The sequence below is a fragment of the Maylandia zebra genome, linkage group LG8 (assembly GCF_041146795.1).
Source record: "Maylandia zebra isolate NMK-2024a linkage group LG8, Mzebra_GT3a, whole genome shotgun sequence".
NCBI lineage: Eukaryota > Metazoa > Chordata > Actinopteri > Cichliformes > Cichlidae > Maylandia > Maylandia zebra.
In genome coordinates, this window is record NC_135174.1 from 23423327 (window position 1) to 23443118 (window position 19792).

The 19792-nt window shown below is 41.1% G+C and overlaps 2 protein-coding genes across 8 annotated transcripts in view; one reads left to right on the top strand and one right to left on the bottom strand.

The window, feature by feature from the left end:
- Window positions 1-1423: 1423 nt before the first annotated feature.
- On the bottom strand, window positions 1424-4398 carry LOC143419882 (uncharacterized). 2 transcript variants are annotated; one of them, XR_013099904.1, is made up of 4 exons: window positions 4311-4398; window positions 3923-4201; window positions 3283-3369; window positions 1424-1937 (listed from the first exon to the last, which is right to left on the bottom strand). XR_013099904.1 is itself a non-coding variant. In XM_076887663.1 (3 exons), the coding sequence occupies exons 1-3, from the start codon at window positions 4314-4316 to the stop codon at window positions 3214-3216; spliced, it is 441 nt and encodes a 146-aa protein (XP_076743778.1). In that variant the 5' UTR covers window positions 4317-4392; the 3' UTR covers window positions 3097-3213. The 2 variants fall into 2 exon arrangements, 1 of the variants encoding a protein (XP_076743778.1); XM_076887663.1 differs by lacking the exon at window positions 1424-1937 and having other exon boundaries at window positions 3097-3369; window positions 4311-4392.
- A 303-nt stretch (window positions 4399-4701) lies between these two features.
- sdk2b (sidekick cell adhesion molecule 2b) overlaps window positions 4702-19792 on the top strand; it is a 282756-nt gene continuing 267665 nt past the window's right edge. For all 6 annotated transcript variants that reach the window (XM_076887659.1, XM_076887661.1, XM_004556690.6 and 3 more), the window contains exon 1: window positions 4702-4853. In XM_076887659.1, the coding sequence (XP_076743774.1) occupies window positions 4715-4853 (139 nt within the window). In that variant the 5' untranslated portion in view covers window positions 4702-4714. The remainder of the gene's footprint in view (window positions 4854-19792) is intronic.

The window sequence follows — 19792 nt, forward strand, 5'->3', positions numbered from 1 at the left end:
TATTAATTTATAAGCAGAAAAATCAAAAACAACAAACAGACTAATATTTTGTTAACACACCTCACCTGTTCCTTGTGTTTGTACCTCAAACCACTTCTTTGCCTGAGACAGTTCTCTGCTTCTTTTTTCTCTCTTCCACAAGTTCCACACCTACGTTTTTTACCTTTATTTTTGCGTTGCAAGCTTTCCTTTGCCAAGGTTGGCACAGCTCTGCTTTACATATTTCTTTTCCATATTGACCATCTGTCTCACACAAACAGCTTTTTGAATGATCTCTCTCTCTCACTAATGAATACTATTGGATTTCTTTTCTTTTACTCCTCTCCATCTGCGAAGATGCCTATGATTAAAGGTTCTTACATAAATTAGAATGACATTTTTTTCAAATATTAGTTGTTTTTAAGAAATGCAATGCAATGTTACCCTTTTTGCCTCCACGTCTTGCCTTGTAAATGTGATAGATAGATATCACAACCTTTGCAGTAATGTACGAATGAAAATTTCACTCAAGGGTAGCAGTTTATTTATTAAGCATAGTGAGCCCAGGATGTCATTATTCTATGAGAACAGTAATTAGACTGCAAGGTTGTTTGACTGCGGTAGGTGGTACATGCATATGAATTTCATCTCTGAACTCATTAAAACATTTATATACTCTGTGTGTGCGTGTGTGTCAAAAAACAAAAAACAAAACCCGACATGCAGTTTGAGTACGACTAAGACTGCTTATAGGCAAGTTCCTAAAGATTCCAAGACTTTAACTGGCCTGAACCTAAATGAACATAATAATTCATCTAAACTATTCTGTTCTCTATATTGTGTTTCTTTGACTGGGGTGGTTCAGATGGTCAGCAGGGCCTTCCTCTGTCAAAGGGACATTTTGACAGATCTGTATTGTAATTGGCCTCACAGGTAATAAGAACCACTCATCACCCCATTGGTCTCCCGCTGTGCTTGCATTCCCATTATCCCCCACTCGTTCCAGTTCATTAAACCTCTAGTAAGACTGGCCAGAGTGGTGCAGGAGAGGATGGAGCTTTCCTTTTGGTTAAGAAAATCCATATTCCTTTGATGCCTATCCAAGCTCTAACTGACAGAGAAATATTAATGGTGTGAGAAATGTTTGATAAATAGTTGTAAACCCTTTAAAGACCTGGATCTGCTGCTCTACTTTTTTTTTCTTACGTGTCATCATTTTACAAGCTATATTATCCCATACGAAAATGTTGTTGGAGGTTAATGAATCCAGTAGTACTCTCCAGTTATCACTGGGGTTAGTTCTATATCGGTTAGTTCTATATCAGGACAGCAGAGTAGGAAATGTTTGTGTGTGTGTGTGGAGGAGGAGGTGGAGTTCAGGGACCTTTCTGAAGCATTCAAGAGTCTTCCCTCCAGCCTATCTTCCTCTTGGTTTTCTGACCTCTCTCGCTTTCCATCTGGGCATAATAGAAAATTCCTCTGATATCACTTCACTTTTTAAGCTTTTGCTGTGTTTTTTTCCCATCTATATGTAGTCATGCTTTTCAAGTTCTTACCAAATGCAGGTGAAAGTCAGAACTGCCAGTCAGACTTTTGGTCTGAGCAAACAGCAATGTATTTTGTCATTCAAAGATGTCTCTCCATCTCTTTTTTTCTTTTAATGTGTTGCTCTCCTTAAGGCCTCCGAAAAGAGAGGTGGAAATTTTAGCTTAGAGCCTGTCTTTTATTTTGTTGATTGAAATGAAATGAAAAGAGTGGTCAATGCTGCACTTCACACTCAAAGGTTCATTTTGAAATAGGTAACAAAAATGTGCTCTTTGATAAGCTGTGGAGCAAAAGGTGTGAACACATCACCAAAAAATAACCCAAAACTTACCATTGGGTTTTTTTTTAATGTGTTTTAAAGGCATTTTGCTCCAAATCATGCATTTCATCACTTGAAATAATGTCCAATCATTCTGCAAAACAAAAAATGAATGAAAATCAGCTGTGAGGAACAATGGTAAGACACACACACACACACACACACACACACACACACACACACACACACACACACACACACACACACAGAGATACACACACACACACACACACACTTGTTTTCATATCTTAGTGAGGACATTGCATTGACATAATGCTTCCCAAGCCGCTTACCCTAACCCTAACCATCAAAAATGAATGCCTTATCATAACCCTCAGCCTAAACCTAACCATACTTAATTGTAACCCTGAGAGTAAAACCACACTTTGAGCCTCAAAAATGCCTTCTAACTTGTGGAGACAGGCATTTTTCCCCCATAAGTGACTGTTGGTCCCCACAAGTATAGTAGCATGCCAATTTTCTGTCCTCACAAAGCTGTCTAAACATGTACACACACACACACACACACACATTTGAGAACTTGCAATGATACCATTTTGGTCATTTAGAGAAAATTGAATGCATTTTCTCCACTTACTTCACATTTTTGATTCTTTTCTAACTCTCTTAACTCCTTTTTTCAAAAATGCCATTTAACTGTGTGTTTTAAACATTGGTATAACTTGAAATTACTGCACGCGACTAACTCTTGATCATCATTACCAGTTGCATGGTTACTACGTGGGCTAGTTAAAAATAACATGTCTCATTCTGAAGTGAGTACAGCTTGCACTAAGCTACTTTAGCACCTGTGATCACAGCTAGCCATTGCTCAACAACACCAGGAGCTAACACCTGGCATTGTTGGCATCTGCAGGGAAAGGAGGGGTGTGGGGTGGACACACACACAAACGCACAAACAAATGGATTACCACTTGTCTGCAGAAAGCTATGGCTCAAAATACTGTGTCCAGGGATTTTCAAAATTACCCTCTTGCTGAGTTCAGTCACAGTAAATACTTGAAAAATCATAACTGGTTTTCTGAGATGCCCTAAGGCTGGCCAGGGAAGCACTCCATCTTGATTTTCATGATGGTAACTCTCCTATTATTAACTTTGTGCAAGGTATCGCATTTTTGAATAAGAAGGAGAAAGCCAAAAGGAAGCTGAAACTCTTGTGCGGAAATAGCAGAAGCTATTATCATGGTGCATTATTTCCAAGCTGCCCTGTGGTGGCTTAGATGGGCCTCTTGTTAAAACAACAACAAAAAAAAAAAACAAACAAAAAAAAAAAAACATTACAAACACTAAGCACTCCTGTTTTCTCCTGGCAAGGCACTGTCATTTTCAGGACATGAACATTTGCTCAGTCAGGCTCTCTCATTCTCTTCCTTGACTTCCACTTTAGTGATACTGTCATTTTGGAAACATTTGCTCACCAACCACCCTTCTCTGCTCTTCCTCCTTCTGTCTTCCAACGATTCTCTTCTCACAGCCTCCTCCTCCTCCTTGTCTTCCTCCTTCTCCTACACACAGAGAAGATAACGTGCAGCAGTTTCAGTCTTGGCTGTGTAACGACTTAGCACACCCATTTGCGCCTTTTATATTCATGCCATGCACCTCAAATAGCATCGAGAATTACATCCTGTAGCCTCAGCGAAAAAAGGAAAAGAGCAATACAGAAAGTGCTACAAAAACATACAGTATCATAGCTCAAAGTATTAAAATGCAGCCAAAATATAAATCCCTCTAATGATACCACGGGGGATAAAAAGTACTACAAGGTCAGTAAACTCAGACACATTAGCCTATAAATCCCCGCAGAAATATCATAGTGATTTCTCCACAGGCACCCTAAGAACCACTACATTCTTGGCAGCACAAGCCGGACGCATGCTCCTTAAATCATTTTAACAAAGGACTATATTCATTCCACCTTTGTGTAATGTGGAAAGCAATAAAATCCTCTCCTGAAACCATGTGCTTGGCTGTATTGTAACAGGAGATGTGTTTTTGCGCATGGCCGCATGGTGGCATCATGCGCTGCGCTGCTGCTGAAGCATCAGATCCCAGCGTTACCTCACGAAGAACCCGGGACTCGTCCTCATCCGAGGCACCGGCAACCGGGCTTTCCTCTACGGCACGGCTCCCACTCTCATCCTGTGACTGCATGCAAGTTTCTCTCCCCACCGCCCCCCATTCTCCGCTCAGCGAACTGCTGTAGTTCTTCTCCGCTCCTGTCAAAGCAAATTGGCGACCTTGACGGTGCGCTCTGGGGAGGAACTTTACGGGGGGTGTGCTCCATTTGTGGCGCTCCTCTTCAGAAAGGAAAGGATTCGAGGAAAAGTCTGTTCTGTGCTTTGGAGAAGAAGAAAAGAGAAAGAACAAAAACACCTAAGCACTCCGCCGGGGACAAGGCGAAGGAGGAAGTTAAGTAAAGAGAAGAAGACGAAGAAAAAGAACAAACCAGCATCTCAAGGACGCACGACGTGTAAGTGGGGAAAGGTGTTCTATGAGGTGCAGCTTTCCTTCTTACAGGTGCAGCAAGAGACAGACTGTACTTGGACTTAACCTGGATTCATCTAATTGAGTTGCATCCTTCAGATAAACAAACGCGCTCTGTTTCGGTACTCCTACGAAAATATTTTACCATCAACGAGGCTCGTGGAACTGCAGCGAACTTAGACTGTAAAACAAACACACAGTTTGACCGAATTTCTCCGGTCGCCACAGGCTACGGCAGAGGCTTGGTTTTGCGCTCCGAGGTCGGTGCGCTCTGCTCGACTTTAGTGGTCGCAGGTCCTCCTGACAGAGCGAATCAAGCAGCAGGCGAACGGCACCACAGCCACGGCGGGACTCGGCCACTACGGCATGCTTAAAGCTCACCGGGCACTTGTTGTCCAGTCCTCCAGGTTTGGGACCATGTTTGAGGACTCCTTTAACAGATCGATGTGGCGCGTCGCATGGATTTTATTTTTTTCCTTACTCATCCACTGCGCACAACCTCAAGGTAAGAAGAGTGTTGGATCGCTACTGTACCGATGAACCGATCACACCGGCCCATTGGTGTTTGTAGCTACCTGCTGTGTTAGATGTTAACATGGAACCCTTTCCGGTGTGGTGTGGCACCGGAGTTTTGCAGTCTTCATCCTTTTGCACGTAGCCCACAATTTTCTCATTAGGCTTCACATCAGTGAGATGCTGAGCTCTGTTAAATGTGGCACCACTCTCACGTTTAATAAACATTTAAAATAGGCTTAGTTTTCCCCCACACTTAACGTATATCAAACTTCATTGAGTTCATCCACACCGATGTGGGTTAAATCTAGAATCTAATGAGACACATTTTAAGGTTTCTCAAGTTTTCAAAAAAGACCGTTTTAACGAATACTCTTATTTATTTCTTTTTTTTTACTGCTGTTTTTTTGTTTTACAGTTTGAACATGTATAATGAGCCCCTCTGATGTCACGTGCCATTACGAGCCAAGCTGTTAAAACGTTAAGCTGATTAATAAGTACAAAATAATTAATCACTCTTCCCCGCAGGAAACTAAACTTTGCACGGCAAACAAGCGCGGCAAACAAATACATACATATTGAAATGCAACGATTAGAGCGGGCACAGAGAGGTAAAGTATCAAATGTTGAAAATTAATTGGTTTTCTGAGAATTATGCAGCCTGAGCGGAGGGAAGCACCAGCCAAGTGTGGCAGTTCACAGGGAATCGGTGGCGTTTATCTTCTTTTTTTTTATTATCTGTTTTTCATGAGTCAAATTCTCAGCGCAATAATCCCACAAGATCTCCTGTAATATTTCTGTGGAGACTCGGTGCCCAGAAAGGGAGTCTACTGTAACCTCAGGCATTCTTCCTTTCATTTTTATCCACCTATCACAGAGCTGCAGGGTGTTTTATTTTTTATGCTGTTATGCTAAAGTCGGTTGCTTTTTTTTTTTTTTAACTATTCTAAAAGAAAACCTAGTTGCTCCGGGAGATTAACGTGTACATTACTGTCACTTTGATTCAAACGCACATTTAGTGGGGTCAGGAGTTTGCACCATGGGTCCTTGCTGTTGCTCCAGGGGTTCCTCGCTGAAGTAGAGCCTGGAAAATTGCTAGAAAATGAAAATGGAAACATGATGAACTTGACTGAGGGTTGTCCTCTTTCTTCACACTTCAAAGCTTCATCACACACTGCACAAAGTGGAACTCTTGTACTGTGTCTCTTTGACCTCTCATTCAGGCATGTTCAGAGTATATATGTTCAAACATATGTACTCTGAACATGGATCAGGAGACTGTGACAGTCTCAGGATGACAATCTTCTCATTCTTTGCCTTCCTCTGCTGCACCACCTCCGCTCAGGTTGTTGGGATTCAGGTACTGATGGCTCTATGAAGAGAGAGTATTGCCGCTCAAGATAGACTCTAAGCTCTTGTGGGGCTTACTCAATAATACAATGTAGGAAAGATGAATTTAAAAAAAATGTGCACACACAAACAAACAAGGCAGATATCCATCGTTCACAGGGGCATATCCCCGCGTTTGACATTTACAACAGATTGATAACTCATGTGTCCTAGGGATTAAGAGTCCTGACATTGTTGCTTTCTCGTTTTCTATAACTACTTCTCTCCTGCTGTTTGTATCTGATTCTAGATGCTTTGCCCCACTCTTCTTTCTTTCCTTCTGAATGCTTATTTAACCAAGCAAGTTAAATAAGAACACATTATTTACAGAGGTGGCCCGGGGAGAATGTTTTGCGAGTTTTTCTGTGGTTATGCACTGATGCATACAGAAATTATGCATGCATGTGACTATGTATGTTGGGGATGAAGGCTTGCAATCACTCTCAGTCTCTTTCTGCTCAATCCATCCAGCAGCAGCTCTCAGATTCCATCACATAGTCACTCTTGGGTCAGAAAATGTAGGATTTAATTGGACTCTCTTCAGACCATTCAGAGTGCAGCTCGTTGAAAGTGACCCCAGTGTGGGATGCTCTCTTTCCACCCGATGATTAAAGAACATGATGAGGCAAGTAGCCTGCCTCTGGATGGACATGTCAGCCAGTGCTTGCCATATTTTAATGACCAGTCTGCTAAAACAGCTTTTTAACGATGGGAGAACAGCCTTCATCAGACCAAAGTGCTATGAAGTCTTGCTTTAGGGCTTGGTGAGCAAAGAGGGATCTTCTTCGGTCCTTTTATTTCATACATTGTCACTCATCGTCATTGTGTGGCAGGGAAAAGAATAAAAAAATGTCTCATTATTAAATGATGTACATCAGGATTAAACTGATGGCAAAAAACTTGCATTTAGTCCATGAGTAGTTCTGATTTATTCAAAATAGGAAAGTATTCCGTGGTTTAAACAAAGACCCTTTAACTTTTAAACACTTTATTTTTGGTTACTGACACATAAGCACACTCTTGTCTTGAAATTGAATAAAAAAGCCTTTCTGCAAACTCAGTCTGGATATTGTGTTTAAAGTGACAGTTATAAGAGCTGTCTGGTCTGTCCCCACTGTTCACTCTCATTCGCTTACTGAGGTCATGCCGAGAATGCTGGGCTCGCCTGCTGGTTTTGTCATTTCTAACATGTCTATTTTGGAGCTTTGAGCAGCAGGGGAGGACTCTATTGGAATGTCATGTTTGGCACAGACACATCGGCGTCACTCAACGTCTGCAGATTATGTTGACTAGCTACAGCTCAACTCGAGGAGCTTCGCAGGGACTTCAGGATTTCATTCTGTCAGAGGAGTGGCACTCAGATTAACATTAGTAAGCGTGGTTATGACAGGGTGCGTGGCGCTACTAGGACATGGCGCAGGAATCAGCCACAACATTTTTAGAGCTGTGGTGTGTTTGTAGCTTAATGTATTGGACATGAATCTTGACACAATCATAGAAGTGCAGTGCGTCATCTCCATTTTCAATCTTAGAGGAAAGTTGATTGAAATTGTGTGAATGAAAGGAGATGGTTGCCTTTTGGGGAAAGCTCTTGACTTGTTTCGATGAAAGTAAAAGCTGCATTTTCAAGGGAGAAATGTTGAGATAGAGGTTTTTGCATTTTTGTTACCTTGATGTGACTCATCTTTTCCACTAAATGGTCATTGTGTGTTTTATTTGCCCACACTTGAGAAGGTAATTTCCAGCCCCTTTGGAGATAAACCTCCGACTGCAAGTGCCTGAAACACTGTGTATAGTGAGCAAGGGACACTTTAAACCAAGACTATTAATCTATTTCCTGTTACCCTTTACAGTCACCTTTGGTCTTTTGTGTATCACATTTTTTATTAGTAGCAAGTACACATGTTCTTTGTAGGATTACTGAAACTTATTGTTATGGATTTGAACAAAGCTGAAGTAAGTGAATTGAGCTAAGCCAAAAAAAAAAAGAATCAACTGAGATTGGACTGAGAATGATTCGTGGAGACAGAGGGGTTGAGAGAATGTCTCCAGACTACAAATGTCCTGATTTGTCACTCATCTTAATTGACAGACTGGGGATCTCTGTTTCCTTGTAGCAGCTGTGCCCTGTGAAATGATTTTCAAAGGGAAGGAGAGGAAAAAAAGCGAGGCTGTCGTAGATCCCTGCAGCCAGCACTTTGGCAAAAGGTCACAACATATCGCTTTTAGTATTCAGGGCTGGCAAGAAAACTCATGGTCAAAGTCCAGTGATAGATTTCTCAGAGGGATGTCTAGAGTTTCAGTGCGCTACATTCAATAAAACAAAACTACCCACTGAAGGTCTCTAGTAGTGGCAAGTCTAAGAGAGAGGTGTAACTAAAGACCTTCTGTTTTTCTCTCTGGATAGCACTTTCAGAGCTTTTTGAAGTGGGACTTTTATTTATTGATCTTGGCCCAATTTTGCAGTACCATACAGCCAAAAAGGTTAAGAGTGGGACTATGTTATCAAATTGCCACACATAGTCTTTGAAAATTTATGACAGAGCGTACTAATTGCTTAGATATATGTTTAAAAAAAACACTTCAAAGAGAAATATAAAGAAACACTCTCTGCACACTATCAACGTGAGAAGTTTTCTGTAAACTTGTATTGCTCACAAGTGGTGCTTTTGCTTGAGTCGGAGGCTGTTCTTTAAATTGCACAATGAATTATTTAATTAGGATGAACAATTCTTCATGATGTAGAACCAACAGAACATGAACTGTCACTTCCCCGGAGAATCATCGCGGAGGGAGAAGAATAGGAAGAGGAGGAAAATGATCCTGATTATGGTCGTCTGCTGTTTGATCTTTGTGACAAAATAGTGTAAAAATTGATGCGCTTAGATGGGAAAGAAAGGATGAGAGTTTAACGTGAAGAGAGGTGGCATAAATATGGAGCCACCAACAGTGGCTCACTTCCTACAGGGTGCTGCAAAGTAACAATAGCAAGGAATAATCGATACCATTTCACAACTTTCTGTTCTGTGATTGCTTCCCTAAATTCCCCCATTGGCATGCCAGACGCTCTCCCTTTTTTCATTTTTAGTTCATGGAACATTGTAAGAAGTTAAATCCTAAAATTTCAACCAGCTTCTCTCTTGGAAATAGCTATGTAACCTCAAAAAGAGGCATTTTATTGGAAAATTGGAAATTTCAGATTATGCTATTCTAAGTGCTGTGCAGTCCAGACAGTTTGACCAGAACAAACTGAGGCAATGATGTAGTAGCCTAATTCACAAATAGTCTCTTTAAGCCGCTGTCATTTTGCCCACTGCCTGGAACATGGCACAAAGGAGTCTGTTTGCCATGGCTGTCCTATTTGTCTTTGCATGGTTATTAATTTGGCTTCTGGGAATGGGAAAAGAGGCCACCCAGACCAGCTGGGAATTGTCAGTATACACTGAGAGAGACAAGGGTCATTGCTGAATGACTGAAAGCAATTTGAATATTTTTGTGAATCCAAAAAACAGAGGGTGTACTCTTCTCCCTTTTGGCTTTAGTAGTGATGATGAGTTGGCTTCATTGTTCAGTCATATAGTCTAATTGGGGCAGTGACTATACTGGATTAAACCAGCACTGCTGACTGTCTTTTTTTTCTCTGACATGTTCTTCTTTGATCATTCTGCTTTGCACTTGGCCAAGTTAGAATACCTGCACAGAAATTATTGCTCCATTTGTTCCCCGTGTTTGTGGGTGCACATTTTCATGCACAGCAGAAGTTGAAGGTGGTTTGAAGAATGTATTTGTAAAAGCTGAGCTTGTGCGTTTTGTGCACCTTTATTTACAGGTGTTAGTATTTACCCTTTGATGTACGGTGTGGAGAACACTGATAGCTTACATGTTTATTGTACTTGGCTTTTCAGAAAGAACACTACAGTGTTTTTTTGGGGTTGGCTTTTTTTTTCCTTTTGAAGCCTGTGCTCCTTTCGATCTACTGTGTGTGAGCTGGAACAATAAAGCCTCGGCATGAACAAGGTTTATGCACTGCGAATGGATTGAAGGATTTACAGTAGGGCATTCCACCTTGTTTTAATATCACTGTGCTGAAAGCATATCCTGTGTTTTTCATATTTGCTGAGGCAAGCCAAGCCACACTTGTGCACTCTCACAGCTTGTTAAATTAGCATCTGGGGGCCTTCTGTACTTCTGTGCCACACACGTGGGATTCCAGTGCACAATACCTTGTAGTGAGCATGATCGGCTCTTGCTTACGTCCTTCAAATTGGACTCCAAAAAGACTTCAACAAAATAATAAGCGGGAGGTATGAATGTGATTACAGACTTGAACTTTTCCCTCACTGTTTAAGTAGGACATTATGCAACCCGCAACAGGCAGGGGGGAGTCACAGTCAAGGCCTGTTTACCATCATCATCCCTCATCTGGCTAGATGGAAATGAGCACAGACACTAGCTTCAGGAGGCCCCCAAACCCAACGCACTCATGTGGATCCTTGTGTGTTTACAATTGAAATGCACTCAGATTGGCTGGAGGCTTTGGAAACCACCTATGAACCCTGTAATTGCTGTTCCCTGGGGGATGTGTTTTGTGTGAGTGTGTTTGCCGGCGAACTATGAATTTGAATGCATACATTAGCTCTATGGGCTTGTGGGTGTTCATCTGTTTACAAGCGGTGGCCAGTCTAAGCCCACAAAGCAGTAAGCAGTCTTAACGATCACATCTCTGGCATGCACACCGGGTTCCCCTGGAGCTACAATAATGTCCCCACTACTAGTTCATGGAGTTCATGAAGGGGGATTAAATTGGAAATGCCCACAGCAATACATATCGTATAATAAAAGGGGCTCGGTCTAAACTGTTCCTCCTTTCTGCATAGATTTGCACCACTGGCATTACTCTGTGTTGAAGAAACCAGATGACAAGCAGATCATTTTAAAGACTTGGATAAGGACTGTAGAGGGTCTGATCGATTCTGACAATCACGCCATTTTTAACAGACATCTCATCAAAGGCCCATTCCCTTTTTCGCCATCCCATTACCCGTCTATCCAGCACTCGGATCCACTGCCTATTTACCCATCCCATGCAGGAATAATGGGCCTTCACCCCCAGTTGGATTAATCAGCCATAACCATATGCTACCGTGTGCAATTATGCTGCAATTTTGACCATGGGGAAACAGCTGTTGCCATTTGAAAGGGTGGAATAAGATTGTAATTGCCTTAACTTTGATTTGTAGGGTGCTTTGATTTGATGAGAGAATACATTTTTATGCTTTACATAATAATACTGTGGAATGAAGAGAACTATTAGAACATGAGTCTTTTTCCACTTCCAGATGCATTTGACGGATAACCTTGCTGTTATGAGCTATTACTCACACATTATATACAAAATGAGTGTGTTTATTCATTTGGGTCTGAATGGGCTTTCTATTTTCTAAGGCAGTGTTTTCGATTCAACCATCTAATGACATTTGAATATGTTTGTGTGGGGCTGCTTTAACATTTCGATACAGGAGATTTTTCTTTCTCTCCAGGTATCGCATCCAAACTGGTTTCTTTCTTATGAATAAGCATCTCATGCATTACATCATCTAGGCTTTTCTTTTACAGAGAATTGGCTGCATTTGGTCACAATTGTTGTGTAGGACTGGTCCAGGTGGAGAAACATGCTAAAGAATTTCAGGGAAAATGTGAACAGGTCTGTGTTTATCACTTTTCTCCCAGTACGATTGGTTGAATGTATAAATAAATGGGTACTTGATAACCTTATTGATGTCAGTTTTTCACTAATTTGGATGTCTACCTCCTTGAGAATTTTCTGCTGAACAGCAGCAGAGGGTAGTGCATCCTTCCTTTCTTGTTGGTCTTAAGCTCGAGTGAGAGCTGGCAATGTATAGTCTATACTGCTTTACTGTAGAACAAAGCACCAATGTGGAAGTCAGCATTCTGACAATTTTCACAGCTAATAAGCTATCCCAGCACTCATAAGCTGCACACAAACAAATAGATTTTCTTTAAACCTCACAAATTTATAGCATTTCCTAAGAAAGCAACCAGGACATCAGAGTTTTATATGTCAGATAGTTTATAGAAGATTCTGTATATCGCTTAATTTTCCTGCCTCACTTTTGCCACTTGCCTGTGGCATAGAAAGCACTCCTTTAATTTTTCATATACTTGACAATTACAGCCTTTATTTTCTAAAGCTTTAAAAGAAAAGTATACTGAATGATGCATTGCCTTCTCTGCAGTTGCTAATTTGTTTCCCTGTGTTAATATGTTAACCTTTTAACTGACTGAGAGGTAAAAACCAGAAATGGACTAATGGGATGCGTTTTTAATGCGTTAGCTGTGTGGGATTGAAATTGTCTTCCTTTTTTAATAGTGCAATAAATTACTCCTTCGTGACACTTCTTTGAAAATTGTGTTCAAATTCATGAAACATTGTTCTTATTTTCCGTTTTTTGTTCTGTTTAATGCTTAAGGGCCAGTCTCAAGAGATTTAAGGCATGGATCCCTCAATAATAAATGTCTTACATCTCAGAAAAAGAATGTTCTGGCATTTTTATTTTTGCACTGATCATTGACGCCTCTGATATTGCTTTTGAAGAGTTCCTTTGACTCCTGCCAAGCTTCATGTAAACACCAAGCACTGTTGAAATAATTTTTTTTGCAGCTGTAATTTATAAATGTTGTCTTATGTGAAAAGAAAGATAGTCAAAGATGGAATGAGGCAGAGGGGAAAGGGAGAAAAAAAAAAAGGTGATCGCAGCATCGCCAATTAACTGGAAGCTAATCAAAGCCTTTATTTGAAACTTTTGTGAGTCTGTGTGTGACATTTTTGTCCCTTGAAGGCTGACAAGCTCCTGATTGCTTTCTTAGCCAGCTGCTCATCCATCACCACATTCAGCTACCCTGCTGGTATCATCTTAAAGGCTTAGAATCTGATATCACCTTCTAATTGAGATTCCTATTTTATCTGTGACTCTGAAAGGTGGAAGAAAATGTTCCACTTTGAAAGACAGACATACTTTCATAGCTTTTCTGTATACTTTACACTTGAGCACTTTCCTAAATTTAGATGAGATTAGATTAACATCTTGATCATCATTTGCTTGGATAGACTTTACACATGACTAAATTATTTAACACTCTTAGCAGTCAGCTTAATGGGAATAACCCAGTGATAATAGAAGGTGGCAGAGTGAAATGGATGTTTGGACACTGGGCTTTGACCTTGTGCATTACTTGTGCTTGACCTCAACTTAGGGACGCTAATTGCAGCCTTACTGACACCGTGCACACATTCACTGATGCGATACCCAATCACACATTTGTAGACGCACACACATAAAAAACAAAACCCATCCCACAGGTTTGTCACACAGAGTGAATCGCTCTCAGAGCTGATCAGTGCAGGCGGCAGACCCTCCATCCATCTTGATTTGTCAATAGCAACAATTTTAATTACACCTGAGTGCTGTCAGGCTGCCAAACTGGGCGGGGAATATTGATTCAATCCCAGTAATTGATTAATTGCTATGTATAATGGGGCAGTTTTCTATTGAATCCCATCTCTTATTTTGCCATTCACTTCATTTTGTCATTCTATGTATTGTGTTAACAGAGTGAGGTGTTCACCCGAAGACAGAGTATTTTTGTGGAGTGCTTGTAAAGAGGTCCCTCCATATTTTAGTCTAGCAAAAGTGGCATATTAAGGAGAAGGAGCCCTGTTGTTACTGTACAGCAGTAGATAACCATTAAGTACTGGGCAGGCGTTGCAGTACATCACTGCAGCCATTATGTGACAGTTAAAGGGGGTGAGAGATTTGGAGCCACAGCTGCCAGGGACCTTTTACTCAAAACTATAGCTTAAATTTGTGTGACTGTTTTTCACAGCACTCCACTGTCTTGTGAAATGGCCTCCTACTTTTATATTGCCATTTGAGAAGACAATACATACTAGTGGTAAAAGAAGTGTGGATGGCCCAGTGTATTGGCCAGCGCCACAGCTCTCTAAATCATTCTTCCTGCCTAGCAGAAATCTTTAAAACTGTTATAACGTGAGAGAAGTAAAGAGCTGCTTTGGATCCCGACCCTACAACCATAACAATACCACTGAGCAGACTAGCTTGAGTTTACATGGAACAGAGTTGCTTACCTTTGTCTTTCATTTAGTACTCCAAGTGTTAGTCAGACCATAAATGTACCGTAAACACTATAAAGTAGTGCAGTTCAGTTTTGATAAACTCCCTGTGAAACAGCTGATTACATTTTAAAAACGAGATAAAAACAGGACTACTAATTATGGAAGTTGTAAAAAGCTTAACTCCCCAGTGACTTCACTGACTATAGTGGTATTTGTGTGGTCACAATTTAGATTCCAGCGTGGTCTTCTGGGTATTTACACTGAGTGTGGGCTTTATTTAAACAAAGAAGTTAACGAGTGTTTTGACAGTGTTCGTTCCTTGTGGCTGTTTTTTGGGGGCTGAGGGTGAGGTGGGTAGTTACAGCAGAAATGATGACTAATGGAAAAACTGAATATGGGCAGGAAATACCAGATGGACCAACCATTCATCATCCTAAGTTTGCATTGTACAGCATATAACAAAGATGAGACAACAAGTCAAGTCATCATCATGCAATTAAACAGAATGCATTTGGGTTTCTTTTTTCTTTTCTAAATAAACATTTCTTAGTTAAAATCAAACAGTCACTGAAAATTCTTAACTTAAATGATTATGTTTGCTAAAGCACACATGATTGGTTTACCCACCCTTCAGTAGTGTCTTACTTTGTTTTCCTTACCCAGAAATCCCATAATGGCCTGCTTAAAGAGAATCTCATGAGAGGGGTGTTCCAGTGTTCATACATGACATGTCATCGCATTTGTTTTTTCTTTTTTGCGTGCATCGCATACGCAGTAGTTAGTTGTATATTGTATGTTCATTTTCTTCAAACAGTAGCTTTAGTGATGGTAATGGTGAGTGAGACATTCTGATCATTGCCTGTTAACCCAGTTTGGTACTTTTGTGTATATACAGTATCTCACAAAAGTGCGTCCACCCGTTTTGTAAATATTTTATTGTATCTTTTCATGGGACAACATTGAAGATATGACACTTTGATGCAATATAAAGTAGTCATTGTACAGTTTGTATAACAGTGTAAATTTGCTCTCACCTTTAAATAACACATATCCATTATTGCCTAAACCGCTGGCAACAAAAGTGAGTACATCCCTAAATGAAAATATCCAAATTGTGCCCAATTAGCCAGAGTCATGTGACTCGTTAGTATTACAAGGTCTCAGGTGCAAATGGAGAACAGGTGTGTTGAATTTGGTGTTATTGCTCTCACACTCTCTCATACTGGTCACTGGAAGTCATGGCAAAGACTTCTCTGAGGATCTGAATAAAAGAACTCTACATAAAGATGGCCTAGACCAGCGGTCCCCAACCCCCGGGCCTCAGACCGGTACCGGTCCGTGAGTCGTTTGGTACCGGGCCGCGAGAGTTGAGGCTCAGGTGTGAAATGCATAGTTTTCAGGGTTTTTATCGGTTTTCAGCGTTATTTTGTTATCGTTTTTATCGTTTACTCGGTTTTCCTGGGTCTTTTCACGTGTGTTATGAATAAATTTTCCTTTTTTCGGTACTGGTACTAGTTTTATTTTGTTGTATTTATCCGCGACACCTTAAGACCAGTCCGTGAAAATATTGTCGCGCAAAACAGGTTGGGGACCGCTGGCCTAGACTATAAGAATATTGCCAACACCCTGAAACTGAGCTGCAGCACAGTGGCCAAGACCATACAGCAGTTTAACAGGACAGGTCCCACTCAGAACAGACCTCGCCATGGTCGACCGAAGAAGTTGAGTGCAAGTGCTCAGCGTCATATCCAGAGGTTGTCTTTTGAAAATAGATGTATGAGTGCTGCCAGCATTGTTGCAGAGGTTAAAGGCGTGGAGGGTCAGCCTGTCAGTGCTCAGACCATACGCCACACACTGCATCACATGGCTGCTGTCCCAGAAGGAAGCCTCTTCTAAAGATAATGCATGAGAAAGCCTGCAAACAGTTTGCTGAAGACAAGCAGACTAAGGATGTGCATTACCTGTGGTCTGATGAGGCCAAGATAAACCTATTTGGTTTAGATGGTGTCAAGAGTCTGTGGCGGAAACCAGGTGAGGAGTACAAAGACAAGTGTGTCTTGCCTACAGTCAAGCATGGTGGTGGGATGTCATTGTTTGGGGCTGCATGAGTGCTGCTGGCACTGGGGAGCTACAGTTAATTAAGGGAACCATGAATGCCAACATGTACTGTGGCATACTGAAGCAGACCATGATCCCCTCCCTTCAGAAACTGGTCCACGGGGCAGTATTCCAACATGATAACAACCCCAAACACACCTCCAAAAAGACGAGTGCTTTGCTAAATAAACTGAGGGTAAAGGTACTTGACTGGCCAAGCATGCCTCCAGACTTAAACCCTATTGGGCATCTGTGGGGCATCCTCAAACGGAAGGTCGAGGAGCCCAAGGTTTCTAACATCCACCAGCTCCACGACATGATTAAAATATTTACAAAAACGTGAGGTGTGTAATCACTTTTGGGAGATACTGGATTTGATCACTGTTAGATAAAGCATGTGTTGGTAGAGGAGAGTGGTGTACTCAATGGAAACTACAGGAGGCTAAAAGATGTAATCCTGTCTATGAAAGTTCTGTACATAAAATTGCAGAAAATATGTGAGGTGTCCTCTGTGTTCCTCTTTTTAATGTAGAGTCAGAGAAAAGGTGAAGAGGTCTTTTTCATTGTAATGGCAACACTAAAGAAAATGTTCCTTGTCATGGCCACATAATTTTTCTTTCATTCCTCTTGGAACTTGAACACACCACCTACTCACAGCTTCATTTCCCTCAGCAGCGCACGATGCACACGTAAAAATGCACCACACTGTGTGGAAAATGGCAATTTATATTGTGAAGGTTAATTTGGAAAAACAACCCAAATGCATGATGGCTGCGTGCAATGTACATGTATCGCATAAACAGGTATGAAACTGAACAAGAAAAGTAAAAATGCTGCTGTAGTTTGTTTGAGCGATTTAATTGCTTAATACACCCATGAGAGTAGTGGACCACCCAGAAAATATGATGACAGTCTCACCTACATCTTGTTGCAATTAGCCTGGAGACTGAGGAAGCACTAGGATCATTGTTACATTTTGGAAACTGACACTTAAAGTTTAAAATGTTGAGTAGAGAGGAGCGATATCTTAAAATATTACTAGAGATGATAAATATTTACCCATCAGCTGGAATGATGTGGAGGAATTATTTAGATCTTTTCCTGTAGTAAAAATAGCAATACCCCATGTGAAAACACCTCACTACAAGAAAACTGTTATTAGCAAATTTGTATATGGCATTTTTGGTGTTTAAAGATTAATGCTACTGCTGCATTAACGAGCTTGTGTTGTAGACGAGCTTTTTTTTAGAGTTTATTTCACATTTTTTATGTTGTGTTGGATAATTGTTTTGTCTCCAAAAGAGAGATCAGCATCTCATAAGCTCAGAAATGACGTGTGTCTCTTTAATAGCGGCAAAATAACCACACTCAGATGTGAACTGTGTGAGGAAGTTGAAGAAGTTGCCATCATCTGAATCTTCTCTGTGGAAGCTCTGCTTCACTTCTTTCGTTGGTCATACATCTTGACCAAGGTGATTAGAGATTATAAGAGATTTGAGATTGTAAATCACGGTGCAAAGTGATTATTTTGCTACTGTTTCTAAATGCACATCTGTCCATCACGCTTACATGAGTAAAACATGCACAGATAATGAAAGGTGAGCCCACAGTGGTGTGACACAAGCACACTGGTCTCCTGTCAGTCTCAAAGAGCACAGGTTTACTCATAATGTCCATGCACAGAGTGCCAAAAAGTGCTGCTATGTCTATAAAAATAACAGGGACAGATTTATTGTCTAGTACTCAAGAAAACTTCCATAGGCAACAGTTAATTGTGGCCACAACATGGCAGTGATTTCCAGGATGGATCAAAATGGGGATTGTGAGACGCTTTATAGGACAGCATACTGTTCTGATACTTAAGAGAGGTCGATTTCACGTCGACACTTAATTAACCGTCTGTTTTTACATTTAACTGGTCATGCAATGATTGCCTTGACTGCATGTCACTGTCGCAACAAAGCAATAAAGCAGTCACACATTTTCACTGCTGTCTCAGCTGGTACTGGCTGAGGAGATACTACAGTGTCTGATCTAAATGCTTCTAAAACATGTAAATGAATCTGGAGTTGGGATGCTTTTCTTTCACCTTTAATAGAACCACAGTAGGTTAACCTTTGCCCGATTGCAGCCTTTGTGTAAAGTTACCTTTAAGACATTCCTAACTTACCGTGAAATGAGAAAATATGTGAAGTTGTTATTGATCATCTTGTTTTACGCAGCCTTACACTGCATAGGGGATTCACTGTTTGTTTAGACGACTGTGCAAATTAAATTACAATGCTGCTTTTGAGGAAGTTCAGTATATTTTAAAAATGATTTTCCTGAGCCCCCCCCTTTAATAATGCTGCTGGCACACTTTGGTCAAACAGCCAAAAACCAATGGGCACCTCATGCTCTAGAATATGACTTGTAGACCTGAATATCCTGAATATTTGCTTCAGAGAAATTATTCAGTTTTCTATTTGTACATTCAGTAGGCACTATACGGTGCAGTGTCCTGGTTCCTCACAACTGTCATTCCTTGGCCTCTGCAGCTGCTGCATTGCCCCCTTAGGCGCAGACACACATAGGCCTTAATCTTTTGTCAGGTCCTTCTGAGCGTTTTCAGATCCCCAAAAATAGATCCGTGCCCACAATCCGTCATGGCCAGTGAAGTCAGATGTGCTTGCTAGGCTGGAAGACACCGTCACATCAACGGACATAGTGGTTCACTACAGTTGATGAACAAACTGACAAACACAAACAAGCCGTTTGATCTGGTACAAACAGAGAGCTTATGGGATTCCTGTTTTACTTTGCTACGTCCTTGATTGACATTTTTTTCCCTGTATGACTGGAGGAATGGGCTTGGAAATTTGATTGACAGCCAGGATCAGAAACTACCTGTCTCGGTATGTTGTGGGAGGAAGCAGACATGTAGGAGGCATAGGGTTAATGTTGGCAGCTATCAGCTGGACTGACAGAGCAGATTGACATGGTGTATTTGTCTCTGGCTCCTCTGAGAGAGAATCTGTTGGACTGCAGCAGCTTCTCCAGCCAAATCCAGCCCTGTTGTTCAGTCAGGGCTTGAGGGGCACCTGTGAGGGCTGTCAACTGTCCATTGTATGCTCTGCAGGTACAGGCAGGCAAAAAGAACGAGTTTGATTTTTTTTTTTTCTTTGCCGCAAGGTTCACTTCAGTGGTATCCCTCTTTTTCTTGTTTTTAAATGAAGGTTGGCAATTATTCTTCTCTCACTCTTTCTCCCCCCTTATTCCCTTTCTGCTCTGCTCAGCTTCTTTCTTTGCTA